General features: G+C 42.8%; 1 protein-coding gene across 2 annotated transcripts; it reads right to left on the bottom strand.

The window, feature by feature from the left end:
* Positions 1–778: 778 nt before the first annotated feature.
* LOC117264745 (myosin-6-like) lies at positions 779–13,125 on the bottom strand. Of its 2 annotated transcripts, XM_078162689.1 has the most exons (39): positions 13,043–13,125; positions 12,885–12,930; positions 11,701–11,912; positions 11,449–11,592; positions 11,207–11,363; positions 11,085–11,112; positions 10,878–10,983; positions 10,705–10,797; positions 9,514–9,577; positions 9,320–9,418; positions 9,131–9,234; positions 8,913–9,051; positions 8,700–8,818; positions 8,441–8,590; positions 8,190–8,360; positions 7,776–8,085; positions 7,595–7,665; positions 7,310–7,515; positions 6,385–6,508; positions 6,162–6,298; positions 5,831–6,086; positions 5,493–5,735; positions 5,240–5,416; positions 5,010–5,155; positions 4,830–4,920; positions 4,339–4,728; positions 4,047–4,173; positions 3,779–3,897; positions 3,495–3,691; positions 3,193–3,376; positions 2,906–3,071; positions 2,692–2,816; positions 2,295–2,603; positions 2,004–2,207; positions 1,612–1,908; positions 1,397–1,501; positions 1,205–1,300; positions 985–1,119; positions 779–900 (listed from the first exon to the last, which is right to left on the bottom strand). In XM_078162689.1, exons 3-39 carry the CDS (start codon positions 11,902–11,904, stop codon positions 883–885), a joined length of 5,811 nt encoding a protein of 1,936 aa, XP_078018815.1. In that variant the 5' UTR covers positions 11,905–11,912; positions 12,885–12,930; positions 13,043–13,125; the 3' UTR covers positions 779–882. The 2 variants fall into 2 exon arrangements, with proteins under 2 accessions (XP_078018815.1, XP_033494847.1); XM_033638956.2 differs by having other exon boundaries at positions 1,205–1,501.
* Between the last annotated feature and the right edge of the window lie 2,915 nt (positions 13,126–16,040).

Here is a 16,040-nt window from a genome sequence, read left to right as displayed (position 1 = left end):
ATCCTCTAAATTGCATCCATTTTGTCTCCACATTGTGATTTGAAGCACAGTGGGAAGAATGCCCTCCCAACATGGGAAATGGGATCATTCGAGGGGCATGTAAATGCTGTGTTAAGTCTCATCAGTGGTCTCAACCATTTGCAGCTGTTTTGATTTTAAGCCTGCTTTGTTGGTGCCCATTCTCAGCTGTGCTCAAGCCTCCAGCCCAGCAGTGCAGGGTGTTGTCTCGGAGAAACAAAGTGCAAAGGTTTTAACTCTTCCGCTCTTCTCATGTCGAAACATGAACAGCAACCCTCATGTGGTTTGGATAATATTCTAGGGAAATGCGACATGAGCTTTTAATACAGATACAACTTCTCAGTGCATGCCTCTACTTTTCCTTTTTTTCTTTGTAGTGTCATGTTACAGCTGTTTGTGTTCTGAGCTGCTGTCCCCTTTCCCTCTATTGTAGATCTGCCCAGGTGTGCTGCATTGCCTAATGAGGTGCACCACACCTGGCACGGGGAAGAGGCCGTTAAAAGCTCCTGTGCCAGCAGCAAAGGAGGGAGGCCTCTGGTGTGGGGACTGCTGGTCCTGCTGCCTCTCAGTCTGGGATTATTATCGTCTTGTTTGCTTGTTTTTTGTCAATAAATGTCATAGATTTGTTTGAAAGGTGTCTTTGTGGTTATTTTGGGTCAGTGGTGGAGTTTTGCTCACCCTAGAGGGCCACACAAGGGTGAGGCATAACAGTAGTGATACAGTTCTTGTGAACAAAGTGAACATGAACTGAACAAAGTGGTGCATTCACATTTTCTTTATTCCATTCATGTTGCATGGAGAACAAAGAAACTAACATACTACAGTTAAACAGCATCCTTGAAGATCCCATAAAGGCTTCCCTCTTCACTCATCAAGTGCTTTCTGTACAAAGAAAAAATGTTCAGTAATCATTTTCCAAAATGTAATTACAATGTAAGAGTTGCATTGCAGTCAGTGATTGCTGACCTTAGCACCAGTGTCACGGCTCTTTGCTCTCAGCTTGTTGACCTGAGACTCTGCGATGTCGGCCCTCTCCTCTGCTTCCTCGAGCTCATGCTGTAACTTGCGCAGCTTGCCCAGATTTGTATTGGACTGTTCCTCCTATAAAGAGTGGAAAGTTGAGCTGACTCATAAAGAGGAAAATTGACTAAGTGTCAGTAGATGAAGGTGTGGTATTTTTGCTTACAGCCTCCTCTGCAGTTCTCTTGTATGATTTGACTTTCAGCTGCAGCTTATCCACCAGGTCCTGCAGACGGTTCAGATTCTTTTTGTCCTCCTCCGTCTGTGAAATAAGTACACAGGACGTACTGCTTGTTAATGCATAACCTTTAACGTTTTGCTGAATGTTTATCACAGAGTCATTGTGTCTGTAGCAGACCTGGTAGGTGAGCTCCTTGATGCGCCTCTCGTACTTGCGGATACCTTTCACTGAGTCGCTGCTTCTCTTTTGCTCTATGTCCACCTCATTTTCCAACTCTCTCACCTTGAAAAGATGAAAAAATTACAGATGCAGCTTTTAGAACTCTGTTAAAGCCAGGGAGTCCGGTATTGCACACTCACAATGAGGAAACAGTGGAAGTTAGAAACACTCACCCTAGCCTCCAGCTTCTGGATCTGCTTCTTGCCACCTTTCATGGCTATCTGCTCAGCTTCATCCAGACGGTGCTGCAGGTCTTTGATGGTTTGTTCCATGTTTTTCTTCATACGCTCCAGGTGAGCGCTGGTGTCCTGCTCCTTCTTTAGCTCCTCTGCCATCATGGCGGCATCGGTAATGGCCTTCTTCGCCTTCTCCTCAGCATTCCTGCACTCCTGCACTGCCTCCTCTACCTCATTCTGAAGCTGAGCTGTGTCGCTCTCAAGCTTCTTTTTATGGTTCAGCAGGCTGGTGTTCTGCATAGAATCATAGTATTATGCCACATACTTTCAGTGATATCAGTATGCAGCATGCACATACTGAAATACCATGACATAATGATTTGACATACCTGAGAGTGCAGCAGCTGAACTCTCTCACTGACATCCAGCAGCTCCTGCTCAGCCAGTTTACGACCTCTCTCAGTCTGCTCCACCACAGACCTCAGCTCATCGAGTTCAGCCTGCAGCAGGTTGTTACGTCTCTCCACAATGGCAATGTTCTCCTTCAGATCATCGTTGGCACGGAGAGCATCATCAAGCTGGAGCTGTGCATCCTATTCAGAAAGTTTTTTTGAAATCTTTACATCGTTTATTTCAGTGATTGTGAATGAACTTTCATCAGTGAGAAGCCTCTATGGTACCTTCATGTGAGCATGGATTCCCTTGAGCTGCTTCTGAGCCTCTGCCGCCTGCCTGTTTGCCATGCTCAGCTGGATCTCCATCTCATTGAGATCGCCTTCCATCTTCTTTTTCACCCTGAGAGCCTCGTTTCTGCTGCGAGTCTCAGCCTCCAGCGAGCTCTGCAGAGTGTCCACCACTCTCTGATGGTTACGCTTGGCCTGCTCTATCTCCTCGTCCTTCTCAGCCAGCTTCCGCTCGATGTCAGCCTTCAGCTGGTTGAACTCAAGCTGTGCTCGGAGGATCTTACTCTCCTCGTGCTCAAGGGAACCCTGTCAGAAAACAACAAATCACAGTATGCCTTACAAAGCACCAGAAAGGTAATTCCAACAAATCAGACAACATTTAGCATTTGATCACTTCAGCTTCCTCCAGAGCAGATTGTATCTCAGCCTTCTCCTGCTCCAGCTGTTTACGGTTCTTCTCCAGCTCGTGGATGCTCTTTCCTCCCTCACCAAGTTGCTCAGTCAGGTCAGAAATTTCCTCTGTCATCAAAAGAACATTATATACATTATAATGTGTGAATTGTACATGTCACACCAGGGTCAGTAAACAAGTATAAATTTTCCCAGACCTTGGAGATTCTTGTTTTCTCTTTTCATGGTCTCCAGACGCTCCAGAGACTCTTCATAAGAGTTCTTCAGTTTGAAGAGCTCAGTGCTCAGAGACCGAGCCTCTTTCTGGGTTCCTTCCAGCTCAGTCTGAGACTCCTCATACTTCTGCTTCCACTCAGCCAGGACCTAATCAAATTATTAATTAAATTGCAAGATGTTAATAAATTATACACAAACTCAATGCATACATTCAGAGCTTATTTTGTACCAAAGTATACCTATCTGGAAGAGTGTCATGTGTCATTACCTTGTCAAAGTTTCTTTGTTTCTTGTCCAGAGCTGCAGCAGCAGCATTAGATCTTTCCACATCCACCATGAGATCTTCAATCTCACCCTGAAGCCTATGTTTGGTTTTCTCCAGGGAGGAACATTTAGCATTGGCAGCTTCAACAGCTTCTTCTGCATCCTGTAACCGTTGAGCAAGCTTTTTCCTAACAGCAGAAATAAAAGCATCAAATCACTACCTTACATATATATTAAGAACATCATGGTAATATTAAGGAGCTATCTCCAATGAGTCTATATAACACTGATTTACTGAATCCTTACTTTGCTTCTTCCAGCTCCTCTGTTCTTTGAATAGCATCAGTTTCGTACTTGGTTCTCCACTGAGCCACCTCAGAGTTTGCCTTGGACATGCTGCGCTGGAGCTCAGCTTTGGCCTCCTGTTCCTCCTCATACTGCTCCCTCAGCAAATCACAGTCATGGCGAGCAGACTGCACTGCATGGGCAAGTGCATTCTTTGCCTTTGATAAAAAAAAATGAGGTTGAATCATTCTGCCAGCAGACATTGGGTTCTGTTGTTAAAAAGCAGATGGTTCTTAAGGAAATACCTTTACTTCCTCCTCCAGCTGTCTCTTAAGGTCTTCAAGCTGCTGAGTGTAAGACTGCTTCCCTCTGGTCAGCTGAGAGACCAGTGAGTCCTTTTCTTCCAGCTGCCTGGAAAGCTCACCTGTAAAAGAAAGAGCCAGCATATCAGCTCCAATGTTTCTGTAACACCTTGATCTGCATGGACTCATCTTCTGGGTAGTGTTGCTAAAAAGTATGCATCAGTGACAGTAAAAACTCCTCTTAAATGTGCATGTGTGTTAATGTGATTACCATTTTCAGTTTGGAGCTTTGCTTTTTGCATTGTGAAGTCATTGATGGTACGTTGGCCTTCTTCCGACTTCGTCTTGTATTCATGCATTTGATCCTCCAGAGAGCGACACATTTTCTCCAGGTTGGTCTAAGACAAATTATTTTTATATTAATATGCAAGTCATAGAATTTAAATGATAGAGACAGTCCTTGAGCACAATACTATCTTGCTCTCCAAATACAGCATATCTCACAGAATTTCAAACTATTAACTTAGAATGCATTCAATGAAGACTTGATATGTTTGTCTTACTTTAGCTTTGGTAATCTGCTCCATGTTGGACACCACATCATCCAGCTCCAGCCTGAGCTCGCTCTTTTCTTTCTCCAGCTTCTGCTTGACTCTTTGCAGGTTGTCAAGCTGTTCTCCCAGGTCAGCCACGCTGTCTGCATTCTTCTTTCTGAGTGCAGCAGCAGTGGCTTCATGCTGTAGAGTGGCCTCTTCAAGGTCTCTGCGCATTCTCTGAAACTCAGCCTCCCTCTTCTTGTTCATCTCGATCTGGGCAGCAGTGGCTCCTCCGGCCTCCTCCAGCCTCTCGCTGATCTCCTCCAGCTCTCTGGCCAAGTCAGCCCTCTGTTTCTCCACTTTGGCTCGAGCAGCTCGCTCCGCTTCCAGTTCTTCCTCCAGCTCTTCAATGCGAGCCTTGATGAAATTCATCAGATGATTAAAAACTTTGAGAAGGTATTCACAAAATGAAAATAATAAAGAGATGATAACAAAAGAAAACCTGTTTGTGCAATTACCTGTAGCTCCTTCAGTTTCTTCTGGAGTTGAGCAGACATGGCCTGTTCATCCTCAATCTTACTTAGATGCTGGCTGATTTCAAAATCTTTCCTATATTTAATGACACAGTTGTTCATGTTAGTAATCAGCTGTTGTCACACAATGTGTCTCATGTTTGTGGTTGTAAAGGTTGGTTTTACTTTTTGAGTTTTTCTTCCAGCTGCTGCTTGTCATTCTCCAGATCCATCAGATTTTCTTGGGTTAACTTTAAGTCCCCTTCCAGTTTTCTCTTGGCTCTTTCCAGATCCATCCTCACTTTCTTCTCTTGCTCCAGTGATCCTTCAAGCTAACAGACAACACAGTCCAAACATTTAATCCATAAATTGTGTCTCCAGAACTTTTAGAAATTTAGTTGCAAATTTGTACTTACGTCATCGACTTGCTGTTCCAGCTTAATTTTGGCCTTTGTCAGGGAGTTGACTTTGTCCTCCTCACTCTGCAGGTCGTCCAGTGTTTGCTGATGGGACTCCTGAAGAGCTTTCTTCTCTTTAGTCAGCTTAGCAATGATTTCATCCAAAGCTGCCATCTCTTCAGACAGGTTTTTAACCTAAATTTTCATCAGGTTAGTACTAGTTACCTGGTCAAAATATATTCTTTCAAAACTAGTTAAAATATTTTGTTACCTTGTTCTCAGTGGCGTGCTTTTCCTTTTCCACTTTAGCCAGACTCAGCTCCAGATCATCGATGTCCTTCTTGAGTTCTGAACACTCGTCCTCCAGCTTTCTTTTCTTGGCAGTCAGCTCTGCGTTCAACTCCTCTTCATCTTCTAGTCTCTCTGATAGCTCTTTGGATTTGGCCTCGAGCTGGATCTTACTCTTGATCAGACCCTCACAGCGCTCCTCAGCATCTGCAAGATTGTCTTGTTCCTGCAGACAGTGGATTTAACAGATGATGTTATTCATTACATTTTTGGAGGTACTTTGCTGTAAGTTTTTTATGTAAACTGAATGTCTGATCTTACAGTTTGAATGTTGAGTTGCAGATCATTCTTCTCTTGGAGAATGCTGACCATTTTTTCCTCCAGTTCTTTCCTGCGGGCCTCAGATTTAGCATAAGCCTCTTTAAGCTTCAGAAACTCCTCCTTCATGTTTGCCATCTCCTTCTCAGTCTCAGCTGATTTCAGCAAAGGTTTGATCTTGAAGTACATCTTCATCCAGGGCCAATTCTTGACCCCCATGAAGGCACGCACATTCCACTGGATCACCAGTAAGGCATCCCTGTAGACAACATCAGTAAGCTTTTTTTTCTGTACCTTGTACCTTGCCAGTAAATGTTAAAAGTAAAGCACCAACCTGCGCTCAACAATTTTCTGGAACTCAACTCTGGCGAGCAGTCCTCTAGACCTCGCTTGAATTCCAGTGATGATGAGAGCAAGACGATCGTCTCTCATCTCCTCAAGAACACCCAGCAGACCAGCTTTGAAGAACACCTGATATAGACAGTTATTTTGTAACCTCTCTCCGGCACAATTATTTACTCCAACATTGAACCATACTCTTTGTAAACAGAACCAACCTTTGTGTGTCCCAGTTTATACTGTTCATGGTCAATGTCCAAAGAGCCCAAAAGTTTTTCTGCTGCTTTCTTATTGTCAATGAACTGTCCCTCAGGGATAGCATTAGGGTTCAGGATGCGATACCTGAAATGATTCAGCCATAACATTGTTATAAGTATTGAATGAATTTGCACAACAAATTAAAATGGCAAATAAAGAACATATCACAAGCTTAGCCACTCCATATCAAGTTCCTGATCTAATTGGTTTACTAGGTGCTGAGGGGAACAGCAGATGACAGTTGCACAGGGATTATCACTCTACCATACAAGGAATGATACTAGTTCTGTAAGGTAAGGGGAGAACATGCGGCAGCACTCAGGATCATCATCATGGGCTTCTTGCCAATGCACTGGAAGCCGAAATTTGATGCAGGCAAAGTTGGTGTTGAAGTTCCCAGATACCAATAACAGCATTCAGGACAGACATGGTTCCAACTGTCTAAAGCAGCGAGGCAGGTTCCTCTGCTGTAATTGACTATCCTCTAAGGACTGGACAAAGGATTGGACAGGCTTCGGTCCTTGGCCAAAGAGCTTCAAGAGCCTGCATAGGGACTGGCCAGTGAAGCCTTTGCAGCCAGACTTGATGGGCACACATCCTCAGCTCTGGCACACAGGATGCACAGGAAGAGAGCCATCAGGAACATCACTGATGCCACAGAAAAGGCATCAGGATGGCTTCGATCAAGACTGATGGATCTCACACACTTCTGGGAAACAAGTTGGGGCCTGATCAATCCCAGCCTGATTGGTGGATGACGAGTGTTTGATGTTGAAAGACCCAAACATCCCGTGCTAACCCCAGGTTACATTACTTCTGGTGTGTCCAAGTGCATTGCAAGACTAGAGTAAATAAACAAGAGTAAATAAACATTGCTTGTCTTGCCTCTGCTTGAAGTCTCCATACTGGACCCTGTTGGGGAATCCCTTCCTGCAGATCCTGATGCCTTCCAGCACACCGTTACAGCGTAGCTGGTGCATGACAAGAGGATTCTCCATTGCCCCAGGAGTCTTGGTCTCATTGGGGATGATGCAGCGTACAAAGTGTGGGTGAGTTGACCTGAGATTGGTCATCAGTTTGTTCAAGTTCTCCTGTAAATGAAGACAATGTAAATCAACAGGTTTCATATGCCAAGCTTAGGACATATACCAAATCTCATTCATATTTTACCCTGTGCAGTGCAGACACAGTCTGGAAGGAAGACCCTTTCTTCTTTCCTCCCTTTCCCTTGCCTCCAGCATCTTGGGCCGTATGAATGTTGTAGATATAAAAGTGTCATTGTTATTTTCTTCCCCATTGATATTCTGGACATTTCAAAGATGAATAACCAGTGTGGTCAAAGATCTCTTACCTGAATCTGCACCAGCATACCCAGCAAAAAGGACAGCCAGTAACTTCAGGTTGGACTTCTGATATAGTCCAACCACAGTCTCATTCAGTGGGTCCTTGTTCTTCACCAGCCAGTTACTGATATTATAATCAACAGTACCAGCGTAGTGAACCAGGGAGAAATGAGCTTCTGCTTTCCCCTTAACAACCCTGGGCTTTTGGAAGTTGGGACTTTTACCCAGATGGTTGTCATACAGTTTGGCTTTAAATGTTGCGTCACTGGCTTTGGGGAACATGCACTCCTCTTCGAGGATGGACATGATGCCCATGGGCTGAAGGAAGGAATCGATTAGAACTAATTAAATGCAAATCTCTCATAAAGAATAGCTTTTGTTTGTTACATGAATCCTGAATTCAAATTTAAATCTGCACCAACCTTTTCAATGAGTTCAATGCAGGCCGCCAAGTCCATACCAAAGTCAATGAACTCCCACACAATGCCCTCTTTCTTGTACTCTTCTTGTTCCAGCACAAACATGTGGTGGTTGAAGAACTGCTGTAGCTTCTCATTCGTATAGTTGATGCACAGTTGCTCAAAAGTGTTGAACTAGGAGGAGCAATCGAAAAGAGGAGTAAGAGACAGTATATTTCGTGGTCACACATGTCCATTAAACCTTTTACACTCACATCAAAGATCTCAAATCCAGCAATATCTAGCACACCGATGAAGTACTGGCGAGGTTGCTTGGTATCCAGAGACTGGTTGATTCTCACCACCATCCACAAGAACATTTTCTCATACACTGACTTGGCCAGTGCACCGATAGAGTAGTTCACCTGGATATTTGCATAAAATCAATGACATTAGAATTTAAGCTCACTTTATTGTTTATTATTCTTTAAACTCCTGATGGATTTCGGTATAGGGGCGGCAATTTTAACTTACTTGCTGCACATTTTGACCTTTGGTGACCCACTCATTGCCTACTTTCACTCTGGGGTGACACAGGCCCTTGATGAGGTCAGCAGAGTTCAAGCCCATCAGATACGCAACTTTGTCTGTATCTGAAATCAGTTTTGTGAAGCATTTATTACATTGTCTTGTGTCAAAAATACATGAATTGGTGCTTTTGTTTCAAGAGAATAAACTGTTTTTTACCCTCTGTGCCGTCAGGCTCTGCTTGCTCTTCCCTCTGCTTCTGTTTGAACTTCATGTTCCCATAATGCATAATGGCACCAGTCAGCTTGTAGATGCCATTCTTCTCCTCTTGGGTGAAGCCCAGGACATCAAATGCTTCCTTAAACAACAAAGAAGACAGCTGAGTTAGCGTGAAACTTAATGTGTGGAGATTTTAACGAGTACTGTGTTTCACTTACATCAGTAGCCATCAGCTCCTCTGCATCATTAATGGAGGCTACGGTTGTCTCTCCTTGGGAGATGTAGGAGTAGTCATATGGGTTGTTGGTGATTAGCAGCATTTCTGTCAAAGAAAAAAAAAAATTCAGTCAGTATTCATGTGGGGTTTCTTTAGGGTCAGATATATTCTATGTTTCACTAGCACTCACCCAACAGCTCAGGTTTCTGCTGGGACAGGATCTGGTAGAAGATGTGGTAGTCTCTTTCAGCCTTGAGCTGATAAGTGACGCGGGATTTCTCCAGCAGATCTGACAAAAATTACAATGAGATGATGTGTTACAGTCCACATTCTCCCAGGGTGGTGTACTGCACAGTGGAGATGTTTATGTCACAATCTGCTTACATGTCTCAATGTCAGCAGAAGCCAACTTTCCACTGACACCAAAGTGGATTCGAATAAATTTACCCTGGGAGAAAAGAAGAAAATGACAATTAAACTAAACCATTAAAAATGTTACTTAAAGATAAAGTCCCAGATTTTGTTAAAGTGCCCCAAAATCCTAGCCTGAGTGTCAGACTGAAGCTCCCAAACCCTTCAGTCTGACATCGCCTCCATTGAAGGCGATTTACAAGGGGAAGGGAATTTGATTTTTCCCTAACCAATCAGTAGAGATCAACGACTCACCCAGAATCTGACGTCATTAGTATCCATGCATTAGGGGTGCCGAAAACAAGCGAGCATTGCCCGTTTAAAATGTCTCCGTCGTCGTGCACGCCCAGCTGCATCGCCGTTAAATCCAGTTTAGCAGCTTCCTTAATTTTGTCCTCCATTAACGTGAGTAGTGGCAAAATACCTTGATAGCATCGTTAATGTGGTCTGTAGGATCTGTAGCGGTCACCATTGTTGCTATCCTCACCAGTTACCCACCGGCGCACAGCTTGACATCAGCGTGGCGCTGATTGGCTAATCGCTAGACCCGCCCCCATCCCCGGCGTTCATTGGTCCTTCCATCGTTTGGACGAGATAAATTGCAAATTCATTGCAGTATGCCAGACCAGAGATGCAAGCCTACTCAGTTGAGTGGGCGGGGTCTATGGTCTGGAACCAGGCTACCAAAATCCTCTTACTTCCTCTAAACTCCCTGCTGAAACTCACATGACATGATTTTGTCAAGTAGGATATGCCCCTGGATCAACATCCATCACTGCACTCCACGACCAACACTGCAGTCAACCAATCACAGCGCTCTGACATCATCAGTGTGCTGCTCCTGTGCTTCTTTCAAAATTCCTTTGTGCTTCTTCAAAGGTAAGCTAGCTCTCAAAATTGAATTTAGTACAATTAAACAAAATCCTCAGTAACCCTGAACAAAAACCCTGTAAGCTACTGCAGGCTTAGTGAGTTAGCTTGCTAAATAGGTAGCGTATCCTACATGGCAAAATCACGTTGTATGCTGAAATTCAACTGTCAGCTGTGTTGATATTGAAGCATTAAGAGTGGCCTAGGAGGAAATTTGGGTTTGAGGCGCTTTTGGGCACAACATCAAAGTCAGGAAGTGCATCTTTAATAAAACAAGTAATTAAAAAAACTCACAAATCTGGAGGAGTTGTCATTTCTGATGGTCTTGGCATTTCCGAAGGCCTCCAGAGCAGGGTTGGCCTGGATGATTTGATCCTCCAGGGTGCCCTGTAAATGTAATAGATGGAAAATTAGGGCCAGAAAATGTCATTTATTATGCTTATCCTAATATGTACTATTAAACCAACCTTTTTCTCCTGAGCAGCATCCTTCTTGCCAGAAACAGCTGCAATGCTGGCAAAGTATTGGATGACTCTCTTGGTGTTCACAGTCTTTCCTGCACCAGATTCTCCACTGCCAATGAAAACCAACATGTGAACTGAACATGTTAAAAAACAAAATATAAACTCAACTCTTCAAATTGGAATCAGATGTGACTTTTATGAAACACTTACGTGATAAGGATGGACTGGTTTTCTCTGTCTGTAAGAGTTAAGACTGGTCAGTTATCTTTAAATGTATGGATAGTGTCAGAGATCAGATAAGAGATGACATACATACAAAGAGCTGAACATACCTGCCAGCATGTACTGGTAGGCGTTGTCAGAGATGGAGTAGATGTGAGGAGGAGCTTCACTCCTCTTCTTTCCTCTGTAGGCGTTGACCACCGCCTGATCGTACACTGGCAGCCACTTGTAGGGGTTGACAGTCACACAGAACAGCCCTGAGTAGGTCTGCAGACAAAGACACAAGTCTGTCTTTATTGGACTGAAGATTTCATACAGTGGAACGATCTGTGTATTTGTGTTCATTACTCACGTAGATCATCCATGCTGCGTAACGCTCTTTGAGGTTAAACAACACGGCAGGTTCATGGAGGAAGGTGAACATCGCCATGTCCTCAATTTTATCAAACTTTGGCGGGTTCTGAGGGTGGATGTCTTCCTCCTTATGGGTTACAGTCTGAAAAGATTTACCACAAGGAATATCTAAGTTTAAACTGTAATCAGGGATATATGTTCAGTGTCACAACAGCTTTCATTAATCACTGTAAATATCTGACATATTTACTTTTCCAAACTCAGTTTCAACAGTGACTTTGCCGCCATCTCTGGTGGTGACTGTGGCTTTAACATACTCCACCTCAGGGTCGGGCACAAAACATTGCCTCTTTATGTCGAAGGGTCGAGTTTGGGCCTCCAGACGCTCCTTCTCTGACTTTCTCAGGAAGGAAGCGGCAGACCCAAACTCTGCCATGAGGGCGTCACCTGACATCCTGAAAGCTGTGAACCAAGAACATTTTAATTTTATTTTAACAGTGTTGCAGGTCTAAATAAATTATTGCATTCTCCAACTGTAAAAATGTGAAGCCTATACACTGAATGAAAAAATATGGTGTAACATTTCAACAACTAAAATGTGTGTAAAACATCTACTGCCTGACACCTTTTCTTTGGAATTTTGCCGAATCTTGATAGCATTGGCTAATCTTGAGCCTCCCTAGCTTTTTACCTATGGATGCCAAATCCAACAAAGTAAAAGTCATCATCTGCAGGGCACTATTGCATTTGCAGTTACCTATGAACTATGAGAACCTGTGTTTAAGAGGCTGTGGCGCTCTCATGTTTTAAGCAGAGGTAGTGGGTGGGGTCTTTGGCAAGGGAACAACTGGCATGGGGTCTCTTGAACTCTCACCTCAAGATTTCTGAATGAAAACTAGCTCAATGGGTACCCACAAGTCTCCCCTAAACTTGAGAAGGCTTGTTCCCAGTAAATGTTTTGTTCCTTAGAATCAATGTACTCACTTCAAATTAAAGCTGTACATTTGTCTTAGCCTATTTGAAGAGCAATGAATCACAGAACATGTATAAATACACAACACATTAAAAGAGGCTTGTTGTAGAACTCATAATGTTAGCTGCACTGGTATTAGTCTGTGCACATCAGATAATTAGTAACATAAACTGTAAAATAAGAAGCTTATTTATATCAGTATGCGATGCCTTAACTCTCATACTGATAATTTTCAACTACCCTATATGCTTCAACAACATAATCAAAATCCTGAAATTCAGTTATGGCTTTGGTTTTGGTGTGCCACCCACAGATTGTCAGTGGCCCCATCTGGCCACCCCTGTGGGGGCACCACTGATCCAGAGAGGGTTGCAAACTACCAGCAAAGTAATGTTATTCCGAGTCTATTCATTTTCTATATGGATTTTGTTTTGAAAAGCAAACAGCATAGAGCTTTTTACCTGTTTTGTCTTCCTCTCCCCTTGATAGATTGAGTGTGTTGTGTCTCTAGGAAAAAAACAAAACAACAAAAAATAATTGTAAATAACAAAAATGTAAGATTTTGTATTCAATTTGTGATGTGATGGTTAAGTCATATGTAAAATGTGTGTATACTTACCTGCAGGTGCTGTGTTCCCGTCCTTACTCCTGTCCTCCGAACCCCTCTTTATATTCATCCAGGAGGCAGAGCCTCGACACCCAACCACCCTATTAGGAAAGAGAAGGAAAACAAAGGACGCTTATCAAAAAAAAGGGAGATCTGTATTTGGAGATAAAGGTGTGGACAACAATAACCCACAATAACCATTGGCCGGTGAACTGAAATTCCTAAGGTGACTAGGAGACCAGCATCTATTTTTGTTTTGTCCTTCAAGTGACTGAAAAGCAAGTAAATTATAAAAGTATATTATATTTAAGCTGATAAATAAAAGTGTATGATGTTATTTTCATTATATTTTATTTATTGAACAATGTTTGTGGATCTATTCTTGTCTGCTAACACAAGGGAAAATAGGTTTTTTTTTGTGATAATATTAATTACATGAGTTTCATTAAGCATTTTAAATTCATTAAAAATCATATTTTTATTGTATTAGTTTTTTAAACAAAGACCACTGCACCTGTTGGTCTGTCACTACTGAAATGTGCACTGTCTATAGACTGTGGTATTGTCTGCCTCTTGTCCTGGAGGACAAAGATAAACTTGTGAATTTCTGAGTTGGATTCCATCTCCTGGTCCTTGTTTGCCTCCCAGTGGACATCAGCTGACCACCTCCATCTATAATAAAAGATCAAGTATGGCAGCTGCCTGTTCAAAGGTTATAGCCTCCATACTGTAAAAAGATACATATGGGCCATTCAGAGCACTTATCGCCTCTCTTACGTACACATCAATTATGACAACGGGCCAATGCCTGTAATAACTCACATGTTAGCACAGCAGATGCTTAAATCACATATTTACTGAGTGGGCCACCTGAAGACCTTCTCAAGATGCACACGAGCCCTTCTGACTTTAACAACTTCACACTTTCCACTTCAGACCTTCACGCAGTCTTGACAGTTGGTTGTTTGCGCCCAGCGTACCATTCCTCAGCACATTAAGGGTGGTGCTAAGGCTGTCATTCCCAGCTGTCCTGTGTCCTTCTGCTGTCAACACTTGATGGAGCTTCATGAGCTTTCTTATATGCAGAAGGGGCTCTGCTCTATTGTTGAAGTTTAGATTTAGACATATACAGCAGGTGGTTAACAGTAGTAGTTTTTTTTTCTTTTATTGTTTATACTAAAAGAAGCATGTTTGAAAGACTAGTCACACATTTTGGGATATCGGCTTATCTGCTTTCTTCCTGAGAGCGAGGTGTAGATCTATCATGTTTATGTTTATATGCTACATATGAACCAATACAGGAAGCAACCAATTAATTTAGCTTATCATGAAGACTGGAAACAGGGCAACACAGCTTGTATGTCTTAAACAAACAACATATAACATGTTAATTGGTGAGTTTTAGATGTAGGTTAGTGGTTAGAGGTTCAGGTGAGTCCAAAGTCAGTCTGAAGGTCTCCAACTCATTGTCTTCAAAACAAACCAAAGGGGACCACAAGGTGTTTATGGCACATTGTTTCCTTGGTTTTGTCCTTCAGCTCAGACACATGACATCCACAAAGCCACTACAAATGTCTCTGGCACACTGAGACAGATTACAAAGGCACAGTGACACATTATATCAAACTCAGACTCACACCCTCACACTTACTTGCTCTGTCTCACACTCGCACACCCCGGACAATACCAAATATGAAACTGCTATTATAAAACAGCACTGTGTCTTCCATGGTTTTCTCTTGGTGAGAAGCTTTGGAGGTCTATTAGAAAATTCTTCAACCAAGAGAAAAGAGGTGTTTGGTGGTCAGCTGCTGAAAATGTCCCCTTTATTCCCACCCTGTTTCCTCCTTCCTGTGTGCTTGCACCATGAACCAATGATTTGTAAAATGGACCCTCTAAATCAGTTATCACCAAATGGCGGACCATGGTGTGGACCTGTGCTAGCTAAACTACCTAATAGGGCAATGGCGACACTTAATTGTGCCAGTCAAATCGATTGTCTACTGTGTTTGAAGGTAAGAGAGACACGAGAAGAGGACAACATGGAGCATTAAGCAGCTGATTCTGATACTTTCTGGCAACAGAAACAGTGTCTATGTTCCGTGGTCTAACCAAGTAGCACTACACATCTTGACTATGTTTGGATCAACTTACAGCTGTGAGTCACCCTTCTCCAATATGAACAGTATTAAGACTGAGTTTTGTTAGAGGCTCAACTGAAAAAAAAAATATAGCCATGCTACTAGTGTGGCTGTATCTCAGACTGATGTAACACAACATCTGTTGGATGGATTGCTGTGAAATTTTATACAGAGAGTCATGATTTGCAGACCATGCATCTTGGCTGATCCTCTGACTTTTCCTTTAGGCCTACCTTGAGGTTGGTATTAATTGTTTTGCGTGAATTGTCACCACTCCTGTTGGATGGATCAGTGTATGCCTTGCAGGAAGACTCGTGCCTTCTCTGCACTTGATTGGATATACGCTTCCAGGCATTTGCTAAACGCTAATGTTAACTTAGCTATTATGGTAACCAGCATTAAGAACCAGACAGACCTGAGAGGAGAGCCACTCAGCTCTGACAGCTCATGTTTTTGTTCCTGTAGTCTGAACATACCTGGCCTGAACAACATGAGAGTTTCTGGGTCGGGAAATCAGCTATGTACGATGGCAGTTTTACAAACATTTTTTGAGTTGCAACAGACAATTTAAGGCTTGTCGTTTTTAGCCGAGCCGACTTCCGGAAAACTTACCGCCCCAAAAGTGAGGAGTCAGGATTTCACAGGATTTTAAACTGTGTATCACTGCAACCACGAGAGGTCCTTGAGCATGCAATCATAAATGTGCACAAAAATATTAGGCTGATTGGTCCAGTAATATGCAAGATTAGCTGTAGACAGGCAAGCATGTGCAGAACCAAACACACAATCCCTGGTGAAGATAATAGATAAATAAATAAATGAATAAGGGGATGCTCAAAGCTCTCTTTGCATTTTCTCTTAAGGAGGCA

The sequence above is a fragment of the Epinephelus lanceolatus genome, chromosome 20 (assembly GCF_041903045.1).
Source record: "Epinephelus lanceolatus isolate andai-2023 chromosome 20, ASM4190304v1, whole genome shotgun sequence".
Classification (NCBI taxonomy): domain Eukaryota; kingdom Metazoa; phylum Chordata; class Actinopteri; order Perciformes; family Serranidae; genus Epinephelus; species Epinephelus lanceolatus.
This window is presented reverse-complemented; position numbering and strand designations above follow the sequence as displayed.